Raw genomic sequence first — 25,865 nt, 5'->3', positions numbered from 1 at the left:
TGTTATATTTTGTATTGAAGTCAATATTATTTCCCCCACTGAATGCATTAACAGGACTTATATATACTAAACTATAAAATATAAACAGTATAAAATTAAAATATCAACAGTATTAAATGAAATCCATGGCGGACTAATGGCGGACTGTGTGGAATTAATAACAACTAGAGTTGTTATTAATTCCACAATGAATTTATTTAAAAGTCGCGTCTTTTTGCTGTTCTGTTGACACAACCGTTCACCGCGCAGGTAACCATGATATTTTTGGTGTTAATCGCGTCTAGAATTACATTGTTTCTTATGGCTGCTAAACTATGTTTGGCCCCAGTGACGTATGACGCCCCGTGACCACTGAATGCGCTGAGACAGGCATCGATCTGGTGAGTTCATTCTACAGGATGATTTTCCACCCACTGCACTGACCTGTGATGTTTGCATGATGAAACTAGAACCAAGGCAGTCAGAGACTGCAACACCCCTGAAATCAAAATTTTATCTATTTTCAGGGTAGGTTAGGGTAAGTTGCAGTCTCTGAATTCAAAATTTTACCCTGACCTACTTTCATGGGTCATCCCTCTCTTTGGCCTCACAAAACTTTTCCCACTGAGTAGAGATGGAAACGAAAGGACTACAGAAGGACAAACATGGAACATTTTACTTCAAGTCACAGTCATATGGTTCTTTCTACTTAATACAATAATGGGAATCTTTGGATTTCCATTTAAATTATTTTATTGTCAGAATCTGTCTTTCTGCAGCCACCCTGGGTTGGAGGCTGAGAAAGATGGAGTCATGGTGGATCCAAGAGGACAACTTTTAAGTCATGAAGAGGACTGTGAGGATCCTGGACACTGATCCGTGCCAAGGACCAGGAGACCGGACCCAGTAGTTCTTCTCAGCAGGTGAAAAGATTCAGGTCCCTTCTTTCTTTCTTTGGGGCGGTGTTTCATTGGTAGTGTTGGGATTCATGAAAACTGCTATAACTGAATTGTGTAAATCATGTCCTCTTTTGACTTGGATGTAGAAAAAAGTAGTAATAAAGTGAGGCACTGTTTGAATAGTTTTAGGTGAAAGAACTTCTGTTTAATTACTTGAGCACAAACAGAGTAGTCAAGGTTCACTTTCTGCAGGAATAAGGGAGTAAGGGAGGAACATAGGGGTTATGCCAGCTGCATGATAAAGATGAAGCTAAGAAGTATCTTTGTTAAAGAAGTGTGGGAATTGGTTGAACACACCTCCTTCTGATGTGCTTTCTGTAGTAAAACACACCACCTTCTCAGGTATAAAAGAAGAAAAGTATATTTTATTCTTTGCATTTACTGATACACTTGCTTGAAGCCGTGATCACCGTGTAACTGCCTGAAATCTTTCAAAATAACTTTTGACTCGGTTTTCCCTTGCATGGTGTTTCCTTCCTCGATCAACGAACACGCAAAGAGCTCTGCAAAACTGCGCCTCTTCAGTAGGAACTGCTAAAAGACTAAGAATGTGACCTAGAAGTGAAATCCTTGGTATTGACGACTTGATTCTGGGATCAAATGCACGGTTGGCTTGTAGTTCGGTCTTTTCTTTCTGGTTTTTTTTTTTTTTGGATGGGGCTTTGCTGCTGGATCCCGACCAGTTGAACCTGTTCAGATCGGATCCGGCTCTCGGAGCGGACTGAGGTTGCGCTACTTTCTCAACATTTCGCTAAGCAACGCCCCGAAGTGAGAGAAAAACACAGTTGTTGTCCAGACCCCAGCGTCTCCGGTCCTGTCGGGATTTCATACAGAACTATCCATCTGCCACTAACCGAGCCGTGGTATCATTTTATATATTTTACTATGCCTTCATTGAAGACATTTCTTCCACCGAGGCAAGAGTCACAGAACGCAGAAGGCCGTCGGTGGAGATAGAGCCACTCGCCCGGGAACGCTTCTGCTGCGTCCGGACTGGAAAAAAAACGTAGCGACCGAAAAACCAGAATATTTAGGCCGCTTCGTTTTTTTTTGTACACACCGGGGGCCCATCGGCCACCATATTCCGGTTTTCCTAACAAAGACGGTCGAGAGGGGAGCGTGATTCCTTCTGCGCTCAGCCATGCGAGGAGCCCGGACCTCGGAGGAATGTGTCGCCGTCTCCCGGTGTTAGCTCCGCCGCAGCTCCATGTAAGATCAACTCTTTGTTTTGTCTACAGTATGAGTTTATCTGTGTTTTACGTGGGGAGGAGGGTTTTTTTTTGGGGGGGGGGGGGGGTCTTCACCCGTAGAAAAGCCGAAATTCTTGGCGAAATGACCAAGGATTTGCTGTTAGCTGTGACCGCTGCCCCGGGAAGGCTTTCATTTTTGGGCTGACTCCTTCCACTCTTAGCGGCTTCGAGATATTTCTATTTTCTTTCTTCTACCGTCCCTGATCTTTCATTCCTTCACCAGGGCCAACAGTAACAACATGCTCCTGGCCTCTGCTGTGGTGGTGTGGGAATGGTTGAACGAACACGGCCGGTGGCGGCCCTACAGCCCCGCCGTCTCCCACCAGATAGAGGCGGCCATCCGGAGCAGCGACCCCCGCGGAGGGAGCGTGGTCCTCGGGCAGGTGGACAGTCGGCTGTCCCCCTACATCATAGACCTCCAGTCGTTGCACCAGTTCAGACAGGACACAGGTGAGACGGGAACAGTGTTAGAACTTACTTTCAAATGTATTTATAGGAGCTTAAATATGAGTCTCCTTTACTTTTCAGCAAGCACCATCCCTAAAAAATATTTACTGAAAATAAGGTTAAATAATGTGAGATTTTCATCTACATACTGTGATAAAATGACATCACGATATACGGTATTTCATTATTATCAGTAGTAGTAGTAGCAGTAGTTGTTTACAAAGACTCATAAAGGTTTACCCATGAAGCTATTTTATTAAGTAGAAGTGTGATTAAACGGCTTTTCTTTTAAAAATAAAAAAAAGCCAAGTTTTTCCATCGAGCTTTGATGACTGGACATTGAGATAGAAACTCTGGGACTTTTTCACTTCAGAGACACCTGTGCCTGTTTACACCTGTGTCTGATTACGTCAATAACTGCACACAAAAATGGGACTTTTCAGTTGATTGATTTCCATCATTTTAGTTCATCTGGTCATTGAAATGTTCTTTGTTTAGCATGTGTCTTTGTTAAGATTGAATTCAGGATCACACTGTGATCTGATGGGCAATTTATCCCGTATTCCTGATTTCACTTTCATTTTGAGGGGATGGAGAGTGGTCCTATCCATCTCGCCTGTCGCTGCTGTTTCCTCTGCTGTGTGTGTGCGTGCCAGTGGCTCATGTTGCATTTGGATAAATGTAAAATGTTCTGTAGTTTCTGCCAGTGGGTTTGTTTCTTTCCTTTTTTGGTTTAATTTATTTTTTTGTGTTCTTTAATGCAATTTGTACAGCTTCACCTAAAAAGCCACACATTCTGTGTTTCCACAGCACGATAGATGATCACTGCATTGATGATTTAAGATATGTGTAGACTACCAACAGCAGATTCTGATTACAATGCCGATGTGTTATGGAAGTCATTAAAAAGACCTCTGATTTGAAGTGACGTCAATGACCACCAGCCGTATTGCATAACTAGTGTGTTTTTGTGTGTTTGTATGAGATCCAGCTATATGATTGCATGGAGCAGCTGCAGTTGTCGACCACACCACTGCAGTATCTGCATTCTTTAACCCCTAGCCATTTTTATATATGCACACAGACACACACACAGCAGCTGCACACTCTTGACATGACTCAGAGACAGACCCTGATTCTGTGCAAAGAATGGAATATTTCATGGTCCAACGAGCAGAGAGTTCACTTTCGATGTCCTCCCTCGGCCCTCCCCCCAGTCTCTCGCTCGTCCTCTCCCTCTCACTTGTACAAGTGTTTGGTTTCGGCAATAGGTGAAAGCCCCAAGGGCCTTTCGGTTTTGGCTTTGGGATAGTACAAATAGGGAGATGTGTGTTTGTTTCGGGGTGGGGAGGTGTGGATGGATAGGAGTGTCTGTTGCAAAAGGAATGAGATAATTGGGGAGTCTGTATTCTTTATCGTCAGTGTTTGCCAGATCTAGAAATGCAATTAATATCAGTAATCTATTGGATATTAATGATGGCCATATTAATGACAGTGATGCAGTACCGCAATGATTCAATTGTATTGTTTCTGAAGGCATATTTTGTGACAGTCATAATGTTATACAACACTGGGATTTCAGGAGGAAGCGACACATTTCTTTAATGAATTAAATCACAGGAAACTGAAGGTTTTATTGTACGTTGCTGTAGCAGAGATTGAGTGAGAGATACAAGTCAACATGCAGTTGAGTTATAAGTCTCACTGAAGCATAATTCAGAGAGGGAGCATTTTTATATATGGGCAAGGTGTGCTGAACAAAGTACTCCCTATGGAATAAACTATATGCATATGGTGGGAAATGTGCAAAAATAAGCCTCGAAGACTAGTTCTAGGCAGTTTGGGTGACATGAAAACATACAATACATACAGTAGTTCTTTTGTGGAGACAGTTGTTTGATTGTTGTTAAGGAGTTGAGGTCAGTTCAGACTTTTTTTTTCTCTCCAGGGAAATTTAATTTGTCCAGCTAGTAACAACAGACTGAAATACTACAGACAATAGTACATGGGACAAAAAATATACAAAACAGCAACAAGCAAGAGGGGGAAAAAATGTATGTACATTGAAAGAATTCAAAATGACACTAGTGGTAATAAAAATGCAAGAATGTGATGCTGAGCAATGAATTAGTGGGAGTTGCAACATTGAAAAATTTAAACTAATTGCTCTTTACAAAGGTGAGCCTATAATGCTGAGCAGCTTGAAGAGTTGGTGGAGAGAAATAGCCAAGATAGACTGTCTAACACACAGAAATAGTCTTATCAGCATCTTCCAGGGAAGGCTGCTGCATGCCCATTATGGTAGTGTCTGTTTTAACAATACTGGACTGATGGATTTCGTCAGGCCTATAAAGGTTACCATATTAATCTATGTCTTGTTCACTTTAGATGTGTTGTATCTGCACAGGAAGCAAAGTCTCTACAGGCCCTTTTACTATTAGCATTATGATACGATCATGATTGAGTTGGTTGTCGACCACTGTTCCCAGGTACAGTCAAACCTGGTTTATTAGCCACCTCTAAAAGGCAACCTTCTTCTCACAAAGACTGCTTTTTTACAGTCTGGTTTGATTCTCCGTTGATATATGATACTTGAATGACAATAACAACACCATAAGCAACAGGAATAGAAATGCCTGACTTACAGTGAAACTGTAAATCAGCTGATTGCTGGGAGATTTTCTGCAACACATTATCCTGATTCTTGATGTGTCCTGGACCAGTGTTACAGGAACATACCCAGAAGTTTGCAGAGGACCAGTGTAAAGCCAGTGTAAAGCCACTGCAAAAGATGCCAGCAGCTGATTGGAGTGTGTCCATAAACTCCATAATGTTAACAGTGTGACAGAGCGTCAGCATTAACATCGCTGGGTTGAGGTCTGGATGGAAAAAAATATCAGATCCCCTCCAGAGTGTAGCTGTATCTATCTGTATTTTGCAAATGGACATAAGCAAAGACTTTATATAAGATGAGCAAGGTAGTGGGAGAAATGAGAAAAAGATCCTCACAAACATGGTCGGAGCCACTTATGACAAACCTTTCACAATTTTTAACTGCATTAAACATCAAAGTCTCATCATTACCAGTTACGAGCAACACCCAACCAGGGAACATTATGTTTAGCTAAAATTGCTTTTTTTTATGACATGTCGGCAGAAATGTAAGTAATATGTATGTTTTTATTTTATGGGAATTTAAAAGACTGACCTGTTGTCGGTTTCTGACTTTTGTGAGACTTTCATTTTTGTTCTTGCAGCATGTTGCTGTTCTTGTTCCAGCTGGTCCTGCTGAAGGATGCACATTCCCATACCCCCACAATGCCCCAGGGTGTTAGGGTCATGGTAGAGGGGGGTAAGGGTGATGCTGGATTCCCCAGAGACACTGGGGAGGGGTAGATTGTGTCGACAAGACGGGGGAGTGACTTCAACTGAACGTTAACCCTGACATTGTTTACATGCAGACAGCATGCCAGGTTATACTAGATGCTTCTATTGTAAGTGTCTGTTGATAGTCCCGTTTTTGGTGAATACATCTCTGTTGCAAGATTAGAACCATGAATTTGAGTTACTCAAAGCAAAACAAGGGCCATCCAAAGATCAAGGGATTAGCAATAAAAGCAGACAAAAACCTCCCTCCTTAGATAGCAGTTTTTTAGACAGAGTAGGTTTGTGTCACAGAATCATCTTGCTGTCCCATCAGGAGGAGGTTTGGAGTCTGAAGATACCCAATTGGTTTTGAATTTTGATCAGCACAGTACGCAACACTTTCTCAATAATTTTCTGGTTTCCCACTTGTCCCCTTGAGACGGTTTGAAGTTTTTGGACCCAAAACAATGAACTCCTAGGAATCAGAATGATGGTCTCCATAATTTGTGTCCGGAAGGAGGAAGGTCTGCCATTTTGAAAACAGAAAGTTTAACAAACAACTTCCTGCAGTCAATACATGACCACTGATTGACTGACTTTTGACAGTGATGATCCAGTAGTTCGTCATCATCCTCAATCAGAAGTCGTTACGTGAAATTACTAAAGTACATGGGATGAATTGTGTTGGGTCCTAGTCTTTACTCTAAATCTGCCACCTGTTTTTGCTACCTCCGGTGTTGAATCACAGTCAGTGAAGAGGGGCAATTAAAGGACTGTCCTGGGGAAGTTCCTCTCCAGTTAGCAGAGTTCAAAAGTAATCCAGAATGATCTCGGAGTAGGCATGAGTTATTAGTTCAGTTTCTGCTTAGGTTCGTGACGTAAGCAATATATGGATCAGATTGTTTACATGGATTCATGATCAGCATCTACCAGGTCTGACCACACACTGTAATGTCTTCAATCTGGAGGGTCAGATTATTGAGTGGGTTGAGTGAGACCACAGAAGAGGGATTTCCTCAAATCTGTGGCCATCTTTTGGGTAGGGGCGACAAAGACAAGCCATGTAAAGCAGAACCTCTTTACATGGCTTACAGTGATGTAATTGTTAAGTCTTCAGGTGGCTTACCTCTAGTAATATCATCTGCAAGGCTTTGTCTTGGATCCACGTCCTTCCATTCAGTGGCTATGGTCTATTCAAGTATTTCCACAATTTGATGAGCCGCAAAGGCCTCATCTTTACAAAACTCAGAGCAAAGCCAGTTTAGTACTACAGTGGAATCAGACCACAGATATTTTCTGTTTATGGTAATTGTAGGTTCAGACTTTATCAGTTGGTTGGGTTGGGTGCCAGTCAAGGCTGCAGATAATAGCCTGAGTTGTTGGAGCAAAGGTTTGGCTGTTCTGTTGAACGGAATAATATGATATACAGTAGCACGGTGGAGCAGTGGGAAGTGCTTTTGCCTGACACAAGAAGGGCCTGGGATCTGCATGGGTTCTCTCCACGTTCTGGTTAATTGGTGAGTCTAAATTGCCGAGGGAGTGTGACCCACTGAGAAACTGATGACCAGACTAGTCTATCCTAAATTACGTCTTCTTTTCAGTAGAAAGTGAATTGCCTGCTCGTCCTTGATGCTTTTTGCCACATTGCTGAAGTTTATTGATTCTTGGTAAGTGAAAGAGCTACAGACACCTTCCTGCAATGCAGTAGCATGACCCCCACAACATGTGCTTGCCTCCTGGTCAGTCTGCAACTGTGGGTGCTAGGTTATGCGTTCATGCAGGGAGGGGTCAGTGGTGGAGAGGACAATGAAGTCCAGATGGCAGATGTTTCTTTCTTCTCCTGCTTCGGGCCTCTTTGTCCTCTCCTTCATTCTTTCATGTATTTCAATTTCATTCCCTTCAATTTTTCATACTTGTGCTTTTTAAATGTTCAAACATATCATATGATTAGTTCTGTCTACATGATAACAGTTGATTATAAATAATACTACAAGTTTTCTGTTCACTCCTGTCGTTAAGGCTGCAACACAACATTGTCCAGGCTGACTGATTCATACATCTGGTGTAATCACACCCCTCCATGTTACACTCGATTCGGTCTGTGACTGACATGTGAACGCACCCATTCACCTCGCATCAGACAGGGACAGAAGGGGTGTGGTACCCTGCTGAGAGAGCAGCACGATTCCGACTGTTTCATTACGGCAAAGAGGTTCGAGCACCGTCGCCTTGCGTTTGAATTAAAGGTGAATGCCAGTGTTTAGCAACTTTAAAAGTTGTGACGTATAAGAACAAATCAACATCAATAGCACCTTAAAAGTAGACGTAAACCTCCCATGTTCAGCGTCATCTTCTGTGATTGTTCCTGAAATAACAGACTTGCTGTTGCTACTGCAAAGTTAACACAAGCTGGGTTATATACCTGAACATATTACTACAACATGACGACCGATCTGCCACACCAGCTGCTTCATTCATTCAGAGGTCTGTGCTACGGCTACCACCACCTCCGCAGGTGTCACCAGTGTTTACTGCGTTCAGAGAGACTGGTCAGCAGCTGCTGGTAAAATGGACCATTTTACTTTTACTATTGTCATATTGACTTTCTGCATCTTGAGTAGATGACGCAATAATTAGAAATGTGTGAAAAGTGTCACCAGTGAAAGCTGCCGGGAACCAAATGTGATCATATCCTACTGGTGTGTGTGTGTGCGTGTGTGTGACAATATATGAGACAATTGTCATATTTTGTTACTGTTGCTTAAACAAACTGTCAAACAAACATCTGTTGCCCATATTGGAAAACCAGACGGCCCTTCTTGGCCACAGTCTGCTTTTTGTTTTTCCAATGAACCAACTCCGTTCCCCTACAGTTCAGAAGAAGCTAAATTTCACATGGCAATGAGCAGGTTGAGTGTTCTGGATCCATTGAACAGTGTGACAGAGCTGTTGCAATCTTATCTGTTATTTTAAACCCCCTTTGACAATTTGTTTGTCTTCCTCTTTGCCTTTGTCCATAATATTCCAATGGTATGTTTGGATCATATTTTTAGGCATTCCTTGTGTAAACGAACGACTGTTTATAACACGTATCGAGCGATACAGCAGGTGATATTTCCTTCTCTCTCCATCCATTGAACTCCCTTGCCCATTTGCCAATATCACCTTTTGTGCTCATCTACTAACGTTTAAACACACACACATGCCCTCCTGACTTGCCCCTGGCATTGACTGAATAGCCTGTTACCCATGGAGACTGTGGTAGTTTCTCATTGGTTGGTTTGGAAATCCTCCTCCCAGCTAATCTCTTCCACTAGGAGACAAGAGAGATGTTGTGTCCTAGTAGTTTATACTCATTTTGAATTATTCTGTTTTGTTTTTTAGCAGTCAGAAAACTATTGAGCAGATGTATACATGGATATGAGATTAATAGCTCTTAAAACTGTTCACTCAAAGCCTTGCTGGGCCCTGTAAGACAAGACTGTCCCTTTGGGACATGATTACTAAAAAAATGTACAACTCCGTGTTTTTTAAGATTGACTTTGTGACTTAAGTATCCCTTCCTCCCATCTCAGGTACCATACGTCCAGTTCGGAGGAGCTTTTACAACCCATCCTCGGCCCCTGGTCAGGGCTGGCAGTGGGAGTGGGAAAACGATGCCGGTACATGGACGTCTTACGACATGGAGGTGGCCATTGCCATCGAGAATGCTCACCACCGCCAGCAGCCCTGCCTCGACCTGACACCACTTGGCTTCTGCTACCTCATTGACTTCCAGAACATGACACAGGTATGTTGAAATTCTCTGAATGGACATGAGTGACTTCACGTCTTGAGTCACTGTAGGGTTAATTCTCTCGTCGGCCGACAGGTGAACAGACAGAGCCAGAGGTGTCGGAGGATCCAGAGACGTGCCGACATGACTTATCCTTTAGTGTCTGGTCCTCTCCCGGTACCCAAAGGAGGAGGTGTGGGAGGAGGTGGAAGCCTAACAGGAGCACTGCTGGGTATTGGGGTGTCTGGGAGCAGTTTGGGAACTGCAAATTCTCTGTACCCCAACGGGGGTTTACCGGCCACCGGACTGGGCCAGCCTTGTTCTTGCCAACAGTGCATGCTAGTCCTTAGTGTGAAGGCCAACACAGGAGGAGCAATGGGAGGAGCAGCAGGGATGTCAACTCTAGGTAGACGCTCGCTCACCATGCAGCGGCCAAAGAACTCAACATTTGCCGCAGCCAAACCTCTGAGTCCGTCTAAATCAGCCACTTTAGGACGAGGTCAGCAGCAGAACTCCAACTCCAACTCCAACTACTACCAGACATTACCGCATGGACTCGCCATTTCTAAAAACACAGCCTCTCCGCAGAGGAATGCCCAACTCTTCGCTCAGTCACTGGCCGCCCTCACTGCTGGCACCTCCTCTCTGGGTATCTCCTCTTTCAACAGGCCGCCTCCGCCGTCCCTCCCACCTCCACAGCCTCCATCATCTAATTCGAATTCGAACCCTCCGTCCATTCCAGCCAAGCACTTCTCATCGTCAGCCAACGAAACAGTTCCGACTGCCACGTTAATTTCCCCTGCCAGCAATGTGACCACGCCCCCGTCTCCAGTGCCCTCTCCATCCCCGGTGGTGATGAAGCCCCAACGCGCACCTTCATCCACGGCAACAATGTGTCACGCCCCTTTGCCACAGAGATCAAGCTTAGCCGGGCTGAGTAGGCCGGCGCTACAGAGGATCGCCATGGCCCAGTCCAGAGCGCTCATAGCATCAGGGTGAGTCTGGCATTCATAAAGCATCTCCTTCCCTTTAGTGTTTCTAAATACAAGCCTAAAGTCAGCAACCGTTAGCGTATCAGAGTTCCAAGCTGTAGCATACTGGTTTGGTTGTTTTATGATAGGTTGAGGTGAAAATTAACAAATGATTTTGAAGGATCACACAGGTTTTAGACACTCGATTTGACATTTATTGGCATCTCCATGGTGATCAACAAAGTGTGTGTCATACTGGATATTCTCCCCTATTGTGCAATCCCATTAGAGTCACATTTATTCACTTGCACTGACTTGCAGACACAAGAAATGCTCTTGGCGAATGCACACCAGCGTGTTCACATTAACACGATCAGACATGCACAATGGCAAACGTGCATGCCAGATATGTGACACTATACACGCGAGTTAGTCGCATAAATACATCCAAGCCTTGTGTCACTTTTCGAGGGTGTTATGATTGTTACTTGCATTGTTACAATCTCAGAAGTGCGACTCTGAGACTTTGTTCCAGTTAGAAGGTTCTGCTCTTTGTTGCTCGCTTGCGTTCAGGTGACTGATTAGCAGCTAGACGACAGTGAGGACGAGTCTCAGCAGGGACACGACTGAGACTCTGTTCCAATCCTGCAGTCTCATGACTCGTGTTGCCTCTAATAGCAGATTGGGAATTCTGACCTTCAAATTTCAAACACACATTCAAGAATTTATTAATCAACCCGTCAGCTGATTTCCAAGGCATTGTTCATGAGGAAAGTTTTTCACTTTCCACTTCGGGGGAGTTGTTGGTTTAAAGTGGTGTGGATCAGCAAATCTACACTGGAGAAGGGTTAATAATTTAAAAAAAAAAAGGATTAAATTTTGGGATGAAATGGTTACGTGTTTGGATGCTGATGAAATTTGTCTACATCTATCGAACTGGCATCTGTTGAGCAGAGGGGAGGGAGGGATTGTGTGGGAGTGCAGACAAGCAGCGTGATTGTCACGGGTCCATCGATTATCGGTTGCTTCACCAGCTCTGATTCGGGTCGGCGTAAACTTGCAGCTCCCCTCTGAGCCTGAATGAACTCTCGAGTTGTCTCGATCCTCCGCTACCCTGGAATTCTCCTGCTCCTCTTCTTCTGTCAGCTCTCTTTTATCAAAAGTCTTAGAACTAAATCCTTCCACATAATAACCCAGTCCCTGATCCGTCTGTTTCCCTGACACCTTCCACATCGGAGTTTAAATGCTCAGGACATCTTGTCCTTGGTTGCACTTCTACAGTTCTGTATCAGGGTGACGTCAGCACCATCTTTTTCCCCACATCTGATAGTCTTACTTCGGAAGGAAAAGTATTTAACAAGTTTCCTATAGATTCTTCAGGGCTGCTACTGAAAAGACAAACCAAGTTTAATCGAACATTTCCCAAACATAGCTTGAAGCAGCATCGGCCGAACCAACACCAGTGTAGAAACCCGTCAAGAGCTGACTGGGAGGGGATGCATTGGTGAATCAGTGTCAAACAGTTTTTAAGATGTAGATTTTTTATTTTGGCCTAGACTTCTTCCCAACCCCCTCCTCTCCTTCTCCGGCTCCTCTTCTCCCTCCTGTCATGTTGCGTTTCAGCAGTTGGGGCCCCTCAGAGCCCCATTGTTGGTCTCCACAGTAACCCTTTGTTGGATTTACCAAGCTTGGGCGGTATTAGGAACACAATGCTGAGCCTGGGCAAGTTTTTGCCTCTTTCTACTCTCCTGCTTCTCCCTCTCTCTCATCCATCTCTCTTGCAAAGATTTCTTTGCTCTTCTCTACGTCTGTCTTTTTTTTTCTTTGTTTGTTGCTACGTCTTTGCAACCTGAGATTTTTTACTGTGTTAGACACAAGTTGGTAACGATGTTGTTGCATATATGATAACTGTCGTATTTTGTGAGGTGGGGTTTCCTGGCTGGATTGTTGTGGTGACAAAAGTTCATTATGTAGATGCCAATGTTTGGATTCATAATCATATGGAGCAGGAGGCAGACAATGGTACTGGTCCGGTCGGCGTTCTGGCTACCCTCAGACAGTCAGAGGGGAGGGGTCCTGTGTGTGTGTGTGTGTGTGTGTGTGTGTGTGTGTGTGTGTGTGTGTGTGTGTGTGTGTGTGTGTGTGTGTGTGTGTGTGTGTGTGTAAGCAATCTCGGGCTCAGACAGCAGCCAGGAAAAGGATGGGTTAGGGTTTTGGGGGGAGCAAACAAAAAAGAAAACAGAACAGCAAACTGTGAAAGATACATCACACAGCTGTGCAAGAAGCAACGCCAGTACCAGAGAGAACGAGAGAGAGACCACACAAACACACACACACACAGTAAAAGTAAATATTGACAATCCAATGGGGAGATGGCGTGAAGAATGTGTGCTGTCGCCCTGCGATAGGAGGCTGTGATGAAAATGAGACAAAGCCAACGAATGAGGGGAGGAGTGCAGACGGCGTGCTGAACATATGCTAATGATGTCTGAGGGCTGTGAGAAAGTGAGACGTGTGACTTTACTCGTCAAGTCTGTTGTAAACCGACTGAGTGCTACATCACAACAAAAACGGCCTCTTTCACACTTTCAAAAAAAGGGAAAGATGAGAGAAGAGAATGTGTCGGTCAGTTCACCTGACCACAGCCATATTCAGTCTATTGAGTCACAGTTGGCCCATAGGGGAGCGCTAGAACCATGGGACGTTTACACTGTGCCCTCGCGTAAACAGTTAAGCGTGTGGGAAAAGGTAATAGAAGATGGTTTAATATCAGTATGGGGAGGGTTCATAAACGGTTAAATTTGTCACTCTATCGTGGAATTCGTTAACTGCCTGTGGTTCCTGGAACACATTAACTGTCAGGAACGATGGGGCACTGTATATGTGTTGCGGATGACAAATGACCAACTAACGAAACAGCCGCCATAGGCTAAACACCGGAGAAAACTGATGACGTTCAAACCAAATAAATCCAATTCACTTCTGGATCTGATCAATAATCATTTGTTTATTCTTCCGCTGCACATTGATTGACACGTAGTCATATATGAGTGCCCGTAAAACAAAGATAATACAGACAACCAAAATGTCAAATGCATTCAAAATACCGTTAAAAGCATCCAAAGTGATCAAAGTGTTCAAAGCGTTCAAAGCATTCAACAGAAAATTTCACTGGGATGCCAAAGTGTACAAAGCGTCAAAAGGGCTCAAGCATCCAAAGCGGTCAACAGAAAATGTCACCCTGGTGCCCAACCCACGCCATAACTGTGGGTAACCGGTGAACACAGGTGAGTGGCATTAGTTATTATTTTCTGAACAAACACCCATAGTACCACTCCTCCCATCACAAGCCATTACCAACACATGCATAATCAGGCACGTACACATTGGTCCAAACTCTCATGGATGGCTCCGACAATACGCATAATGTATTGAAGACGGGAGGACGGTGGTGCAGGGGGTAGTGCTGTTGCCTCACAACAAGAAGGATCCAGGTTTGTCTGCGTGGGTGCTCTTCGGGTTCTCAGCTTCCTTCCACCCACCTCCAAAACATGCACCTTAGTTGAAGTTATTGTTTCAAATTGACCATAGGTGTGAGTGTGTGCGCATGACTGCTTATTTGTGTTTCGTGTGACTCCGTGATGTGCTGGTGACACGTCTAGGGTGTACCCCGCCTCTCGGTTATACCCAACTGGGATAGGCTCTAGCAACACCCGTGATCCGCGAGCGACTGAAGACGAGACAGGATGAATGGATGCGGGAAACGAGCGAAAAAGATCAAGACAATTTTATATGTAATCGGACGGCTGGGCTTGCGCTAGCCATTCGCCACTTCGCCATAGGCGAAGTAAATTCCAGATTGGCAACAAGGTTTTTAGACTGTGTAGCCACAGTGGCATTGTTATTCTTACGGAAAAAAGGCTCAAACTTACAACTTTTTCGCTCGCTATTTCCGCTAGGCTATTTGTGCTAGCGAGCGGTGCTAGCGCCGCTATTTCCGCATGCCGACGGAATTTAGCCGAAGCATGCCGACGGAAATAGCCGAAGTGACCCAAACGCTCCCGATCATTAAATATGCACTCGGGTCATGACCTCCTCTCGTCCAATGAAAAACAAAAATATTGTTTTTTTTACAAGCTGAACCCGCGAATTGGTGTAAGACAAGGCGAGGACGATCGATCAAAAGAATCCAGTGTTTTATAGTAGAGTTTGTGTTAAAGTCCTCATTAATAAACAAATGGTGAATGCTGAGAGGGGGGAGGAGTGGTGACAGACCGATCAGAAGGTAAATGAAAGATATTATCAATACTTGTTTGTAGTCTTACACTTTTGTTCCCTATGACCGGCAGGAATAACCAGCGATGCATGTAAATATGTATTCACCTCGCTTGCTATTTTTCATGCCTTTTTAAATTGAAGTGAAAAATTATTTTATTGAATTAAATAAATAATTAAACTATGGCATACCAATGGTGTTGGTGGTGGTCAAAGTAAAAATGTCTTCTAGTCTAAGTAAAACTTACAAGTAAACATTGAGTAATATTTTGTATGACTGTATCTTCACATAGTGAATGGAAGTTTTCAATTGTTGAATCTCACATTCATACCTGCATAAAGTAGGACAGAAATAAAGATAGTTCAGCTCGAACTGTTGACTTAAGTGTATTTTTGTAGGTAAACTGAACAGAAGACTTTGCCCTCAGAATGCAGGAAAACAACCCCATTTTCTAAAAGGTTTCCCCCGGACCCCCCCCTCCCGCGATGAGCGTTGGTCGTCCGCGTGCTGCACCACCGTCTTGGACACCGAATGCGGCTTTTTGTGGCTTACTCAATTCTTTTACACTGAGCCACAGTGGCTTAGTCATACTAGCTCCTGGTGCAAGCCCAGGACAGGAAAATTTAAATGTCACACACACTTGAGATTTGCACACAAACTCATTTGTCTGCAGCTTCCTGTCGCTGACACAAATATCATCGACATGTGTGTTTGTAACAGTGTGTGCTCACAGGAGTGTGTGAAGCCGCAGCCACAGCTTTGTGTATGTGCGGGACAATATGTTTTGTGAGAATGTGTGTATGTGTGTTATTGTCTGGTGTCTAAATCAGCCCAGCTGATGTCCATCTGGTGGAGGGGGGGCGGAGGGTGAGAGGAGCAGAGGGAGGGAGTTTGTGAGACAAAGCAGGGGGAGTGTGTGATCTGGTGGGAAGCGGGTGAAGGGTGGGTGGGGTGGGTTTGAGGTCACAAGGGGTCAAGAGACTGCAGTCCCATTCAGCCCCTTCCCCCCTACATTTTCAGGACCCCCTTCAACATACAGCCTGTTGGCTAGCATTCTTTCCATTGGATGGAAATGTGCTACCGTTCCCCTAGAGGGCGCTCTAGGGGGAGTCGTCAATCAGAATTACAAGCAACCTTTTGTTTTTCTGCTGGGGATGCTGATTGGTTGGTTGGGGATTTGCGACTGCTTGGATGACGCGGCGCTCGTCCGTCATCAGTTCATCAGTGGAGCAGCTGGAAAGTGTGTTAATGAGCTGCAAGACATGTAAAGAGGATCAGGCTGGACCCAACAACCCATCCACCTCGCCTCTAATCGTAAAGACTTTCTTGCAAACACAGCAGGCTTATTAGATACTGTGTGAGAGAGAGAGACAGAGAGAGAGACAGAGAGAGAGACAGAGAGAGAGACGGAGAGAGAGATCACCACCACCATCCTCACCCACTGTTGATTCAGCACAGATCTAATAAAGGTGCTTCCGGTCCGTCGTCGGTTGTTTGCTTCCAATCATTCTCCTTTAATCATCTAACTTTCTTCATTTACTTGTTGGATATAACGTCTTGTTCAGGGTCCTAATGTGATTAAAATGTCTTGTTTGTTCAGACAGAATTACATTGTAGTTTCATAACATCCTTCATTAGCTTTGAGTGTGTTGGTGGAGTCCTTTGTTTCTACTTAAAGGTACAGGAAAGTCAAATGAACCAGGTGTTTATGTGAAGTACATAATTACAAAAACGTTCTGGTGGCATTATTATTTATGATCAATGGGGACTTTGGCTGAACAAAATATATCATAGGTTACGATGTGCTCCATGACAGCGGTAGTGACGCAATCATAGACATCAGAATGAATCCATATCAACGCCACTATATAAATGTACAGCAATCGACAACATAAGCCAACATTATAACACTTATTGATCAATAAATCATCTCAGATGAAGATGTATCGCTTCATTGATCGTATTGTGCTGTAATGGCTGCCCTGACTGATGAAGCGACGGGTGTCGTTGATGATGCGTGACCCCACGTGACGGTGCTGCTGCATCGCAGAGTTTAAGGTTTCCTGACACCAGGGATGATGCCAGACATCAGAAAAAGATTTTACTTTTATTTTTTTTAATAAGCCAACAAAGGATACCACAGTCATTATTTGTGTTTGCTTTGTTGAACCTGCCGACGTCACACGTAAAGACTGTAATTTGTGTGTGGTGTAATAGCTGTTATGTTCTTCACCTCGCAGGTGATGTTTTTTCACACCCATTTCACACACCACCTCATCCTTCGTGTGCGCGTACACGCATCCCGGTGACTCATTCACTCATGAGTCGTCATGCATTGCTGAGTGGGGTTGAGTGAAAGCAGCTTAGCTCGCTGAGAGAAAGCCTGTTAAAGCTAAACCAACAACAGATCATCACTATCCCTTTCCCCGTCGTTCTGACACACAGTCTGTTTACTTGAGTGATTGTGTGAACGGTAGAAACCTTCAACCTTAGCACCTTCAAAACGACTGTCAGAAAATATTGGTTAGAGGGATGTTTCTCTATTTCTGTGAGGTGTTTCATTTACAGTTTCTCGATCCCTGCATGAATACAGTGTGCCCTCAATCTTTGCAGTTAAGGCGTTCCAGGAACCACACGCTATTGAGGAATCCGCGGTCGAGATCTCGATCTATTTATCTTATTATCTGCGGTAATTTAAACGTTTATGAACCCTGCCGATACTGATATTAAACCACCTTCTGTCTGTGTTACCTTTTCCCACACTCTTATCCACTGTTTAAAGAACTTATGTGTCAGATGAAAGTCTTAGACTGACGGAACGAGCGCACTTCCGGACGCCGGCAGCCAATAGAATGCACGTATGGTATCACGTGACTGCCTACTAAAGATCTGCTATGAGGTGGAGTCACAACCGTTGATGCGTGAATGCGCAAGGGGGCACTGTATAGACAAATACGGACTTTGGGAAACTCCCAAAATGTTCACAAAACGACTGAAGCTAAATGTCTTAACAGATATACCTACTGGTGATGGCGCTGTAATCAGTTATACTTGACAGCTCTATAAGAACGAGGAGTCTGTCATGCATTAGAAGTAACATGACTTAGAGGTGATGATGATGACGACGACGGACTTTGTGACAAGGCAGGTAATCCCCAGCTGTGTGACGTCTTTATGAGCTCTCTAAGCAGATGGAAACTCCATGGATTAGCGCTGATAAACACAAGCTCACTGCCCGGTATAGTTAATATTCCGCTCCAGCCGTTGGATGTTGTAGTAAAACAGAGGGGAGGAGGAATAGAAGGGCATATACAACAGATAGAGAAGAGGCGTAGTGTCTTTGTGGGATTTTTGAGAGTGAAAATGACAGTCATCTGTTTTTCAAAGTGAGTATATGTGAGATGTTTTTTCTGTGTTCCTTTAAACTACAGTACTTCCTGTCTTGTGACACTCTGGAAACACATGGAACTTAACAGTTTGTCTCCCATTTTGCAGTGTGCCCACCGTCCCAGTGAAGAACCTCAACGGGTCCAGTCCTGTTCACCCTGCCCTTGCAGGTAACAACATACGCTAACCTAACCAAAATAACCTGCTATTGGTCATGGACAGAAAAAGAGCACTTCCAGCGTGTGTTTCTCTGGTCTTCCTCAGGGATCACAGGCATCCTCATGAGTGCCGCTGCTCTACCCGTGTGCCTGACCAGACCTCCCAAATTGGTGCTGCACCCTCCGCCAGTCAGCAAAAGCGACATGAAACCCATACCAGGCCTTGGCCACTGCTGCAGGAAGACCACCAAGAAGCAGGCTCGCAAAGGTAAATCCTGTACAACACTGTAAACGTCTGTTTGTCATCAGCTTTTTTATTGAGAATGAGAAACATCCATGATGTCAGTTTAGAAGTGATTGTTTCTTTCTTTCCTACCTGCAGGTAAAACTCCAGAGGAGGTGGTGAAGAAGTACCTGCAGAAAGTTAAAAGTCCACCAGAGGAGGTATAAGCGGTATCTGTTTCTATCACTGTGTCTAACGTCAATCTCGCAATAAAATACCCTCATAGGCAGCTTTCTGTTCCTTTCCTCGCCTTTTCCAGGACTGCACCATTTGTATGGAGCCGTTAGGAGGTCCATCTGGATATAAGGGTCCAGGGGTGGGGTCCGTATCCAGGGCGGAGTCAGTGGGGAGATTGACCCAGTGTGGACACCTGTACCATTTCCAGTGTCTGGTGGCCATGTATAATAACGGCAACAAGGACGGCAGGTAGGCCATCGACACAGTGGCCATTATCACATGTGTAGCCTTCTAGCTAATAATTGGTTCATCTTTGTGCCTCCCTAGTCTTCAGTGTCCCACATGCAAAACTATCTATGGGGTAAAGACAGGCAACCAACCGGCAGGAAAGATGGAATACCATGTCATCCCTCATTCTCTCCCAGGACATCCTGAAAGCAAAACAATACGCATCATCTACAACATACCCCCAGGCATCCAGGTACTCCAGAAGACCCCAGCCGGCAGCTGTTGAGTTCCTACAAGTGCTGTTACTTGATCAGCGTTGTGTTGAAACGCCCCTCTTCTCTTTCAGGGACCAGAGCACCCGAACCCAGGGAAGCCCTTCACTGCCAGAGGCTTTCCCCGGCACTGCTACCTCCCAGACAGTGAGAAGGGACGCAAGGTAAAACCCCCCCACCCCAACTCTCCTCCTGTCATGGGTGACCAATGCTGTTTCTAGTGTTGATAGTTGTTTCCTCCTTTACCCTTACCGTTCTGTAGGTGCTGAGATTGCTCCTGGTAGCCTGGGACCGCAGATTGATCTTCTCCATTGGTACTTCCAGCACCACGGGAGAATCTGACACCGTTATCTGGAATGAGGTATTTGATAGACTCTAGTTTGTAGTATATACACAGCAGGCTTATTGAGGCTGAAACAAAAGTCAACTTTTCTTAACCACATGTCTAAGGTCCACCACAAGACAGAGTTTGGCTCCAACCTGACAGGCCATGGGTTCCCCGACCCAGGACACCTCGACAATGTTCTGGAGGAGCTACGAGCTCAAGGCATAACGGAGGATGACGGACTGATGGAAAAGTGAGAGGACAACAGGACAGGAGAGATTTGGAACAAAGAGAAGAGGGCCGAACCTTAAATGCTGGCCAGAACACACTTGGCCAGCGGGGGGTGTTTCAGGTTATACAGTCCTGCTCACCATTATTGGCACCCCTTTGTTTTTTGCATAATCTGTACAATATCTTTCGAAATTAATAGAAATGTACCAAATCTGTATGATCAGGATCTTTTAATTGGAGATCCAAAGAAATTTAACAAAGGAAATTGTTTTTTGAACTAACATATTGTAATTTCAAAGAAGAAACAGAAAACCCAGCATGTGCAGCGATAATGGCACCCCTATTTAATATTTAGTTGCACGCCCTTTGGCAGTGATGTCAGCTTCCAAACATTTCTTGTAGCCATCTATAAGCTTCTTGCACTTCTCAGCTGGTATTTCCTCCCACTTTTTCTGTGCAAATTGTTCAAACTCTTGAATGTTTACACCCAATGGCAGATTTCAGTTCATCCCAAAGATTTTCAAACGGATTGAGATCAGGACTCATTGCTGACCATTTTAAAAGAGTCCAATTTTTCCTTTTCAACCATTCCTGCGTGCTTTTGGATGTGGGCTTTGGGTCGTCGTCTTGCTGGAGGACCCGTGATCTTTGACTCAAACCAAGTTTTCTAACACTGGATAGGACGTGTCGCTCTAGAGTGTCTTGGTACTTCTCCTATGTCATGATTCTTGTGATAGGAGGAAGGCCTCCAGTAACAAATGCAGCAAAGCATCACCACAGCATTATGGATCCTCCACCATGCTTAACTGTTGGGAGGGTGTTCTTTTCCTTATAGGCTTCATTACACTGCCAGTAAACAGACTGTTGGTGTGCATTGCCAAAAAGCTCTTTGTTTGTTTCATCGGTCCACGAAACATTTTCCCATAAGGATTGTGGTTTATCCAGGTCCTCCTAAGCAAAGATTAGTCGTTCCTTTTTATGTCTTTGCCTCAGTAATGGTGTCTTCCTTGGCCTTCGCCCATACAGCCCTGCTTGGTTTAGTGTGTGGCGTATGGTACTTGTATGGTACATGGTACTTGAAACCATGACCCCAGACAGTTCCAGGTTGGCCTTCAGGTTTTTGGTGTTTTTCCCACCATTCTTACCAATCTTTGAAGACTTCTGTCATCAATTTTTCTCTTTCCCCCACGTCCAGGACGGTTCTTGACAATTCCATGCTTGTGAAACTTCTTAATCACATTACGCACAGTTAAAACCGGAATACCAGGTCTTTGGCCTTATACCCTTTGGAGGTCTTCTGTTTGCAAATTATCGCACTTCTGAAGTCATCATTCATTGGTTAATTCATGTCACATGGGCAAAGACAATCACAGGTAATTATTATTTTTGGTTTACCAAATGTAAGTCACAATGTATTTCTATATTGATTTGCAGGAAAGGGTGCCAATACAACTGACACGGCACAATTTAAGTTTTTCTAATATTTCTTCCCATTGTTTATTGTTTTAGATTGTTTACCATTTGCTCTTTTGTATCAAACACAAGTTCTCTATAGAAAACCAAAAATTCACTGAATTCATTTTTTTCAGAAGATATTCTACATTATGTACTTAAACTTCATGAGTGCCAATAATGGTGAACTGGACTGTAGAAGTTACTGTTTTTGAGTTTCTGAGGTGGCCACATGTCAAGAAGTTTGTTGAGTCACTGCTGGATTTGCCTTTCATGACAAGTCTGTCCAAACATCAGTTTTCGAGGAAGTGCATCATCAGAAGAGGGAAGCTTAGGGAGCAGAAAGCATAGCAGGGTACAATGATTGCATTGCACATTTTTTTAGGTACTTAATGTCAAGTGGGAATGAATAGGTACTAATATTTAGGACAGAAACAAGTTTATTTTACTGAGAGACGAAGCAAGCAGGAAGGGATTTTAAGCAAGATTGTAAAGCATTTCACAGAAAACTGGAAGAGAAAGGACAAAGACGGGAAATATTGGAGTTGTGAGACAGGGAGAAAGAGGAGCAGGAATGATGTATGAGAAAAGAATGATGGCGTATGAATGTAGCCTAGGATAGGAGGACAGTAAAACTAACTTGTCTGAAACTTAACACTTTAGCTATCAGCACACAAGAAAGCCTGGAGCGTGACCGGAGAGAAATAGGACTGCTTTTTTTACAACCATCTGCTCGTTGGTGGTTGAGGTGAAGGGCTATTGCTCCCTCTGCTGGTGATACTGACGAACAATACAGACTGTAAGCTACGAAAAATGAACCATTACCACTGATTATCAACCTGTTACTTTTTAGTCATTACTTCTTTTTTTGTTATGTTTTTATAATGCAACTTATGTTAAAGATTTATGTGAACCGACAAAAGACCAAACTCAGTCCTCTTCATTTGGGCCTATTTGGAGTCTTAATATTGAACCACTGTGGTACAAGTTAACTTTAGATGTAGAGGTACCAATTTAGATATCTTTACTTTGTCCTTTTTGATGGTTATTGGGGATACAGTCGATGTGAATGCTGTTTGTCACCTGTGAGAACAAATTAAGGATGTGAATAAAAATGGAGGAAGGCAACGTCTGTCTTGTGGTGGGGGGCGGGGGTGGGGGGGTTGCTACGAAACCTCTTCAGCACAAGTTCGTCACTGTCAGTGATTAAACCCAAGATGAATGAGATTCCTGGGGCTGGTGTCGTCGCCAGAAGTCCCTCAGATTGGGCAGAGCGTTGGGAAGTTGGGAAGGATTCAGAGAATGAGAGGAAGAACTGAAGAAGAGTTCTGTCCAAATACTTTGTGACAACAAAAATGAAGTATTCAGTTGTACAACATTTCATCAATGGTAGACCTCAACAGACATTTATCATAAAACTATCCTAGCATCTGTTAAATGTGTCATATTGATGTCACCTTCCCAGTTTTGCCTCATTAGTGACAGTTCATAATGACCAATGTTCTTACGTCTTCATTTTAGAACCACTACATTAAACACATCCTAACTGGACTTGCACCTTACTGGCTGGTGGTACTTACACTTCCCTGACATCCATCCAGCTATCCAGTGCCTCAACTGGGACCAAGAAGGAGCTGGTTCCCCTGATTAAGCAGTCGCACCACATAACCGCTGCATATATTTTGGATATATCTATTTTTATATACATATATCTTGGTGTTGTATTCCACTTTAAATATATTTTTGTATACCTGTTATTACAAACATTACACACATCCACAGTTGCTACTTGCTCGTGTTGCCATATTTGGCGCCTATTCATCACTTACCAGGGCCAAAGCCGGTCTAAAGTAATTCATATGTTGCGTAGGCGTGGGCGGGTGTTCCCGAGACTCGCCAGCAGGTGGCGATAGCCAATATGGAGGATACTTTCTACACAAGTGTTTACCAAATTTCATCAGCTGAAATACTTTGTCGACTGATCAGGAACCAATAATATGTGGATGTTACAATTCCTCGTAGAATATTAATGGTCAATTAATATTCATGAGATATTTCTCTCCCTGCACCGGGAGAGCAATGAACAAAAGGTAATGTGTGACATTTAATTGAATTTTGGCCCCAGGAGCCAAACGAGGCGGAATCACAGTGAATCCTCTTCTTTCCTCTTACCCTCCTGACTGATAACCAACACACTGCCCAGTCTCAGAGTTGGGTCTATAATGACCCACTATTACAGAAACCTGATGTGTGACAAAGATTTGTGTACTGTGTATACTAGGAACATGCTCCTTGTTAAGGTGATTATTCTGGTACTCATGATGACCGATTGTACATTTCTGTATGGTAACTTCATTATGTTTTATAATATGAGATATAGTTACACCTTTGCTTTTTAATAGCATTTTGACACTATCAAAGTAATTTTTTTGAACGTCTTCTTAGTTTTACCTGTTTTTTTCTTGCATTTTGTTTACGAAGCCAGCATTCTTCATTTATCCTTCATTGTGTACAGAAGGATAAAGGAGTACATGGTTTTTATCTGAGTATGAAATGATTTCAATAGCAAACTCTTGTACCCTCGCTCTTCCTTTAGGTAAAGAATAATTTTTTTCCTGCTACTTTTCTGCACTGAGCCTTTTTCTGCCTACTGGAGCTGTCAACATTCGCAACCCTCAAATGTTTTGTAGCAGTTGTTCGATGGACATTTTGGTCTTGGTCTTAACATTCACTGTAAAATGGTTGAAGAACGTGATTATTTTAAACTATGTTAAATGTTAGAGAATTGCGGTTTCCTCTTGTGTTGTGGCAGTGTTTCTGCTCCGTCAGCACAATCGCTGGACAATGTCTTGGAAAACAGATTTTTGTATAATCAGTGATTTCCTTATTTTGCTTTTTGTCTTTTTGTTAATAAAATAATTGCTTCGATTTCTACACAGTGAATAAGAAGTTAAAATAATTGTCAGTGCTATTTTCGTTACTATTACTGTTGACTTGCAGACTTGGTTGAAGTGAGTCTGATGTGGTCATGATTTTGACAAACTAACATGAACCTCAAGTGTCCTCAGAAGAGATTCATCATGGATTTCTTTCCCACCACCGGTTACCCTCTGCTTCACTTCCAAACGTCCATGATCGGGGGGCTACCAAGACTCATCTTCTTGTTTATGGGTTGGCAGTGGCAAATAGGTGAAGCCATGGGAGACAGAGAATTAAAATGTGATAAGAAATGGCAAAGTGTAAATACTGCTAAAAAATTTCTAAGGTATGAATGGTTATTACACAAAAATAAAGAATGGATAAGTATACTTCTTGTGTTCTGTTGGGAGACTATATGGGGTGTGCTTGCTAGTTAATGTCACTGGAATAGTGAACTAAGAGAAAAAAATACATGCAGAAGAGAAGTTAATCACCAAAACCAATTCAGCAATAAATGCAACTTATTTCCTGATTAACTGGGGATAAGTAGGCAGAACATTAACCCTTCTTATGTGGCAGTGTTCAGCCAAATCACCTGTTGTGTCCTGATGAGTCTAGGACACAAGTGGAATAACACATTAAATTTGATAAATGGATTTTTTTTTGGAAAAAGATATAAAATACAAATACCAAATTACTTCCATACAAATGTTAAGCTATTAATGACTCAATGAGTCTCTGATTACTGTAGCTACTGGATTGTAATTGTCACTTCTGGTTATGACAGCTTCAGGTAGCCCACAACACCTCTGTACCACAGTGTGTGTATGTGCGTGTGTGTGTGTGTGTGTGTGTGTGTGTGTGTGTGTGTGTGTGTGTGTCATGCTTCTACTACTGTATTTTAATGCTAAGCGGCTGTGAGACAGGAAGTCAAGTCTTGAGACACAAGTCATTCCCTAGATAGAATTGTACTTAAGACCTTTGTTGGAATCTAAAGAGTGTTTTCCGGTTATTCGTACAAGACATTCACAGAGCAGCATGACTATAATTCCGTGAGTTCCTTCTTATCCACTCAATCATCTGTTTTCATTCTCCTCTTTTTCTAGTTCTGAGTCTCAAATTCTTCCCTCAGACATCAAGGCCTTCTCCTTGTCCTCCCACTCATGATTTTATACCGTGGAGTCTTCTTAACCTGCCTCCTTAATGAGGGGGAAATACTCCTCATTCCATTGGAGCTGCCATTGGAATTGCTTTCTGAATGATGCTTGGCCTCTTCCAGAGCATCCCTAAGGGCGTCCACCTCTTTCTTCTGCTCAGCCAGTGGAGCCTCATAGGACGCGTAGGACGTCTCTATTCAAGCTCTCCTCTGACTTCTGGTTGTTCTTATGCAAAGTCTTCAGGAAACCTATT

The 25,865-nt window shown here is 43.5% G+C and overlaps 1 protein-coding gene across 1 annotated transcript; it reads left to right on the top strand.

Annotated features, from left to right (window-relative positions):
- Positions 1-1,629: 1,629 nt before the first annotated feature.
- LOC137599808 (E3 ubiquitin-protein ligase DTX4-like) lies at positions 1,630-24,470 on the top strand. The gene is made up of 12 exons (XM_068320970.1): positions 1,630-2,147; positions 2,412-2,638; positions 9,577-9,791; positions 9,873-10,771; positions 18,519-18,580; positions 18,675-18,836; positions 18,951-19,012; positions 19,111-19,277; positions 19,356-19,509; positions 19,603-19,692; positions 19,791-19,889; positions 19,979-24,470. Coding segments are annotated over exons 1-12 (2,271 nt in total). The 5' UTR covers positions 1,630-2,145; the 3' UTR covers positions 20,111-24,470.
- Positions 24,471-25,865: the final 1,395 nt, after the last annotated feature.

The sequence above is a fragment of the Antennarius striatus genome, chromosome 8, assembly GCF_040054535.1.
Source record: "Antennarius striatus isolate MH-2024 chromosome 8, ASM4005453v1, whole genome shotgun sequence".
Classification (NCBI taxonomy): domain Eukaryota; kingdom Metazoa; phylum Chordata; class Actinopteri; order Lophiiformes; family Antennariidae; genus Antennarius; species Antennarius striatus.
Note: the sequence above shows the minus strand (reverse complement) of the source record. Positions and strands in the feature narration are given on the sequence as shown.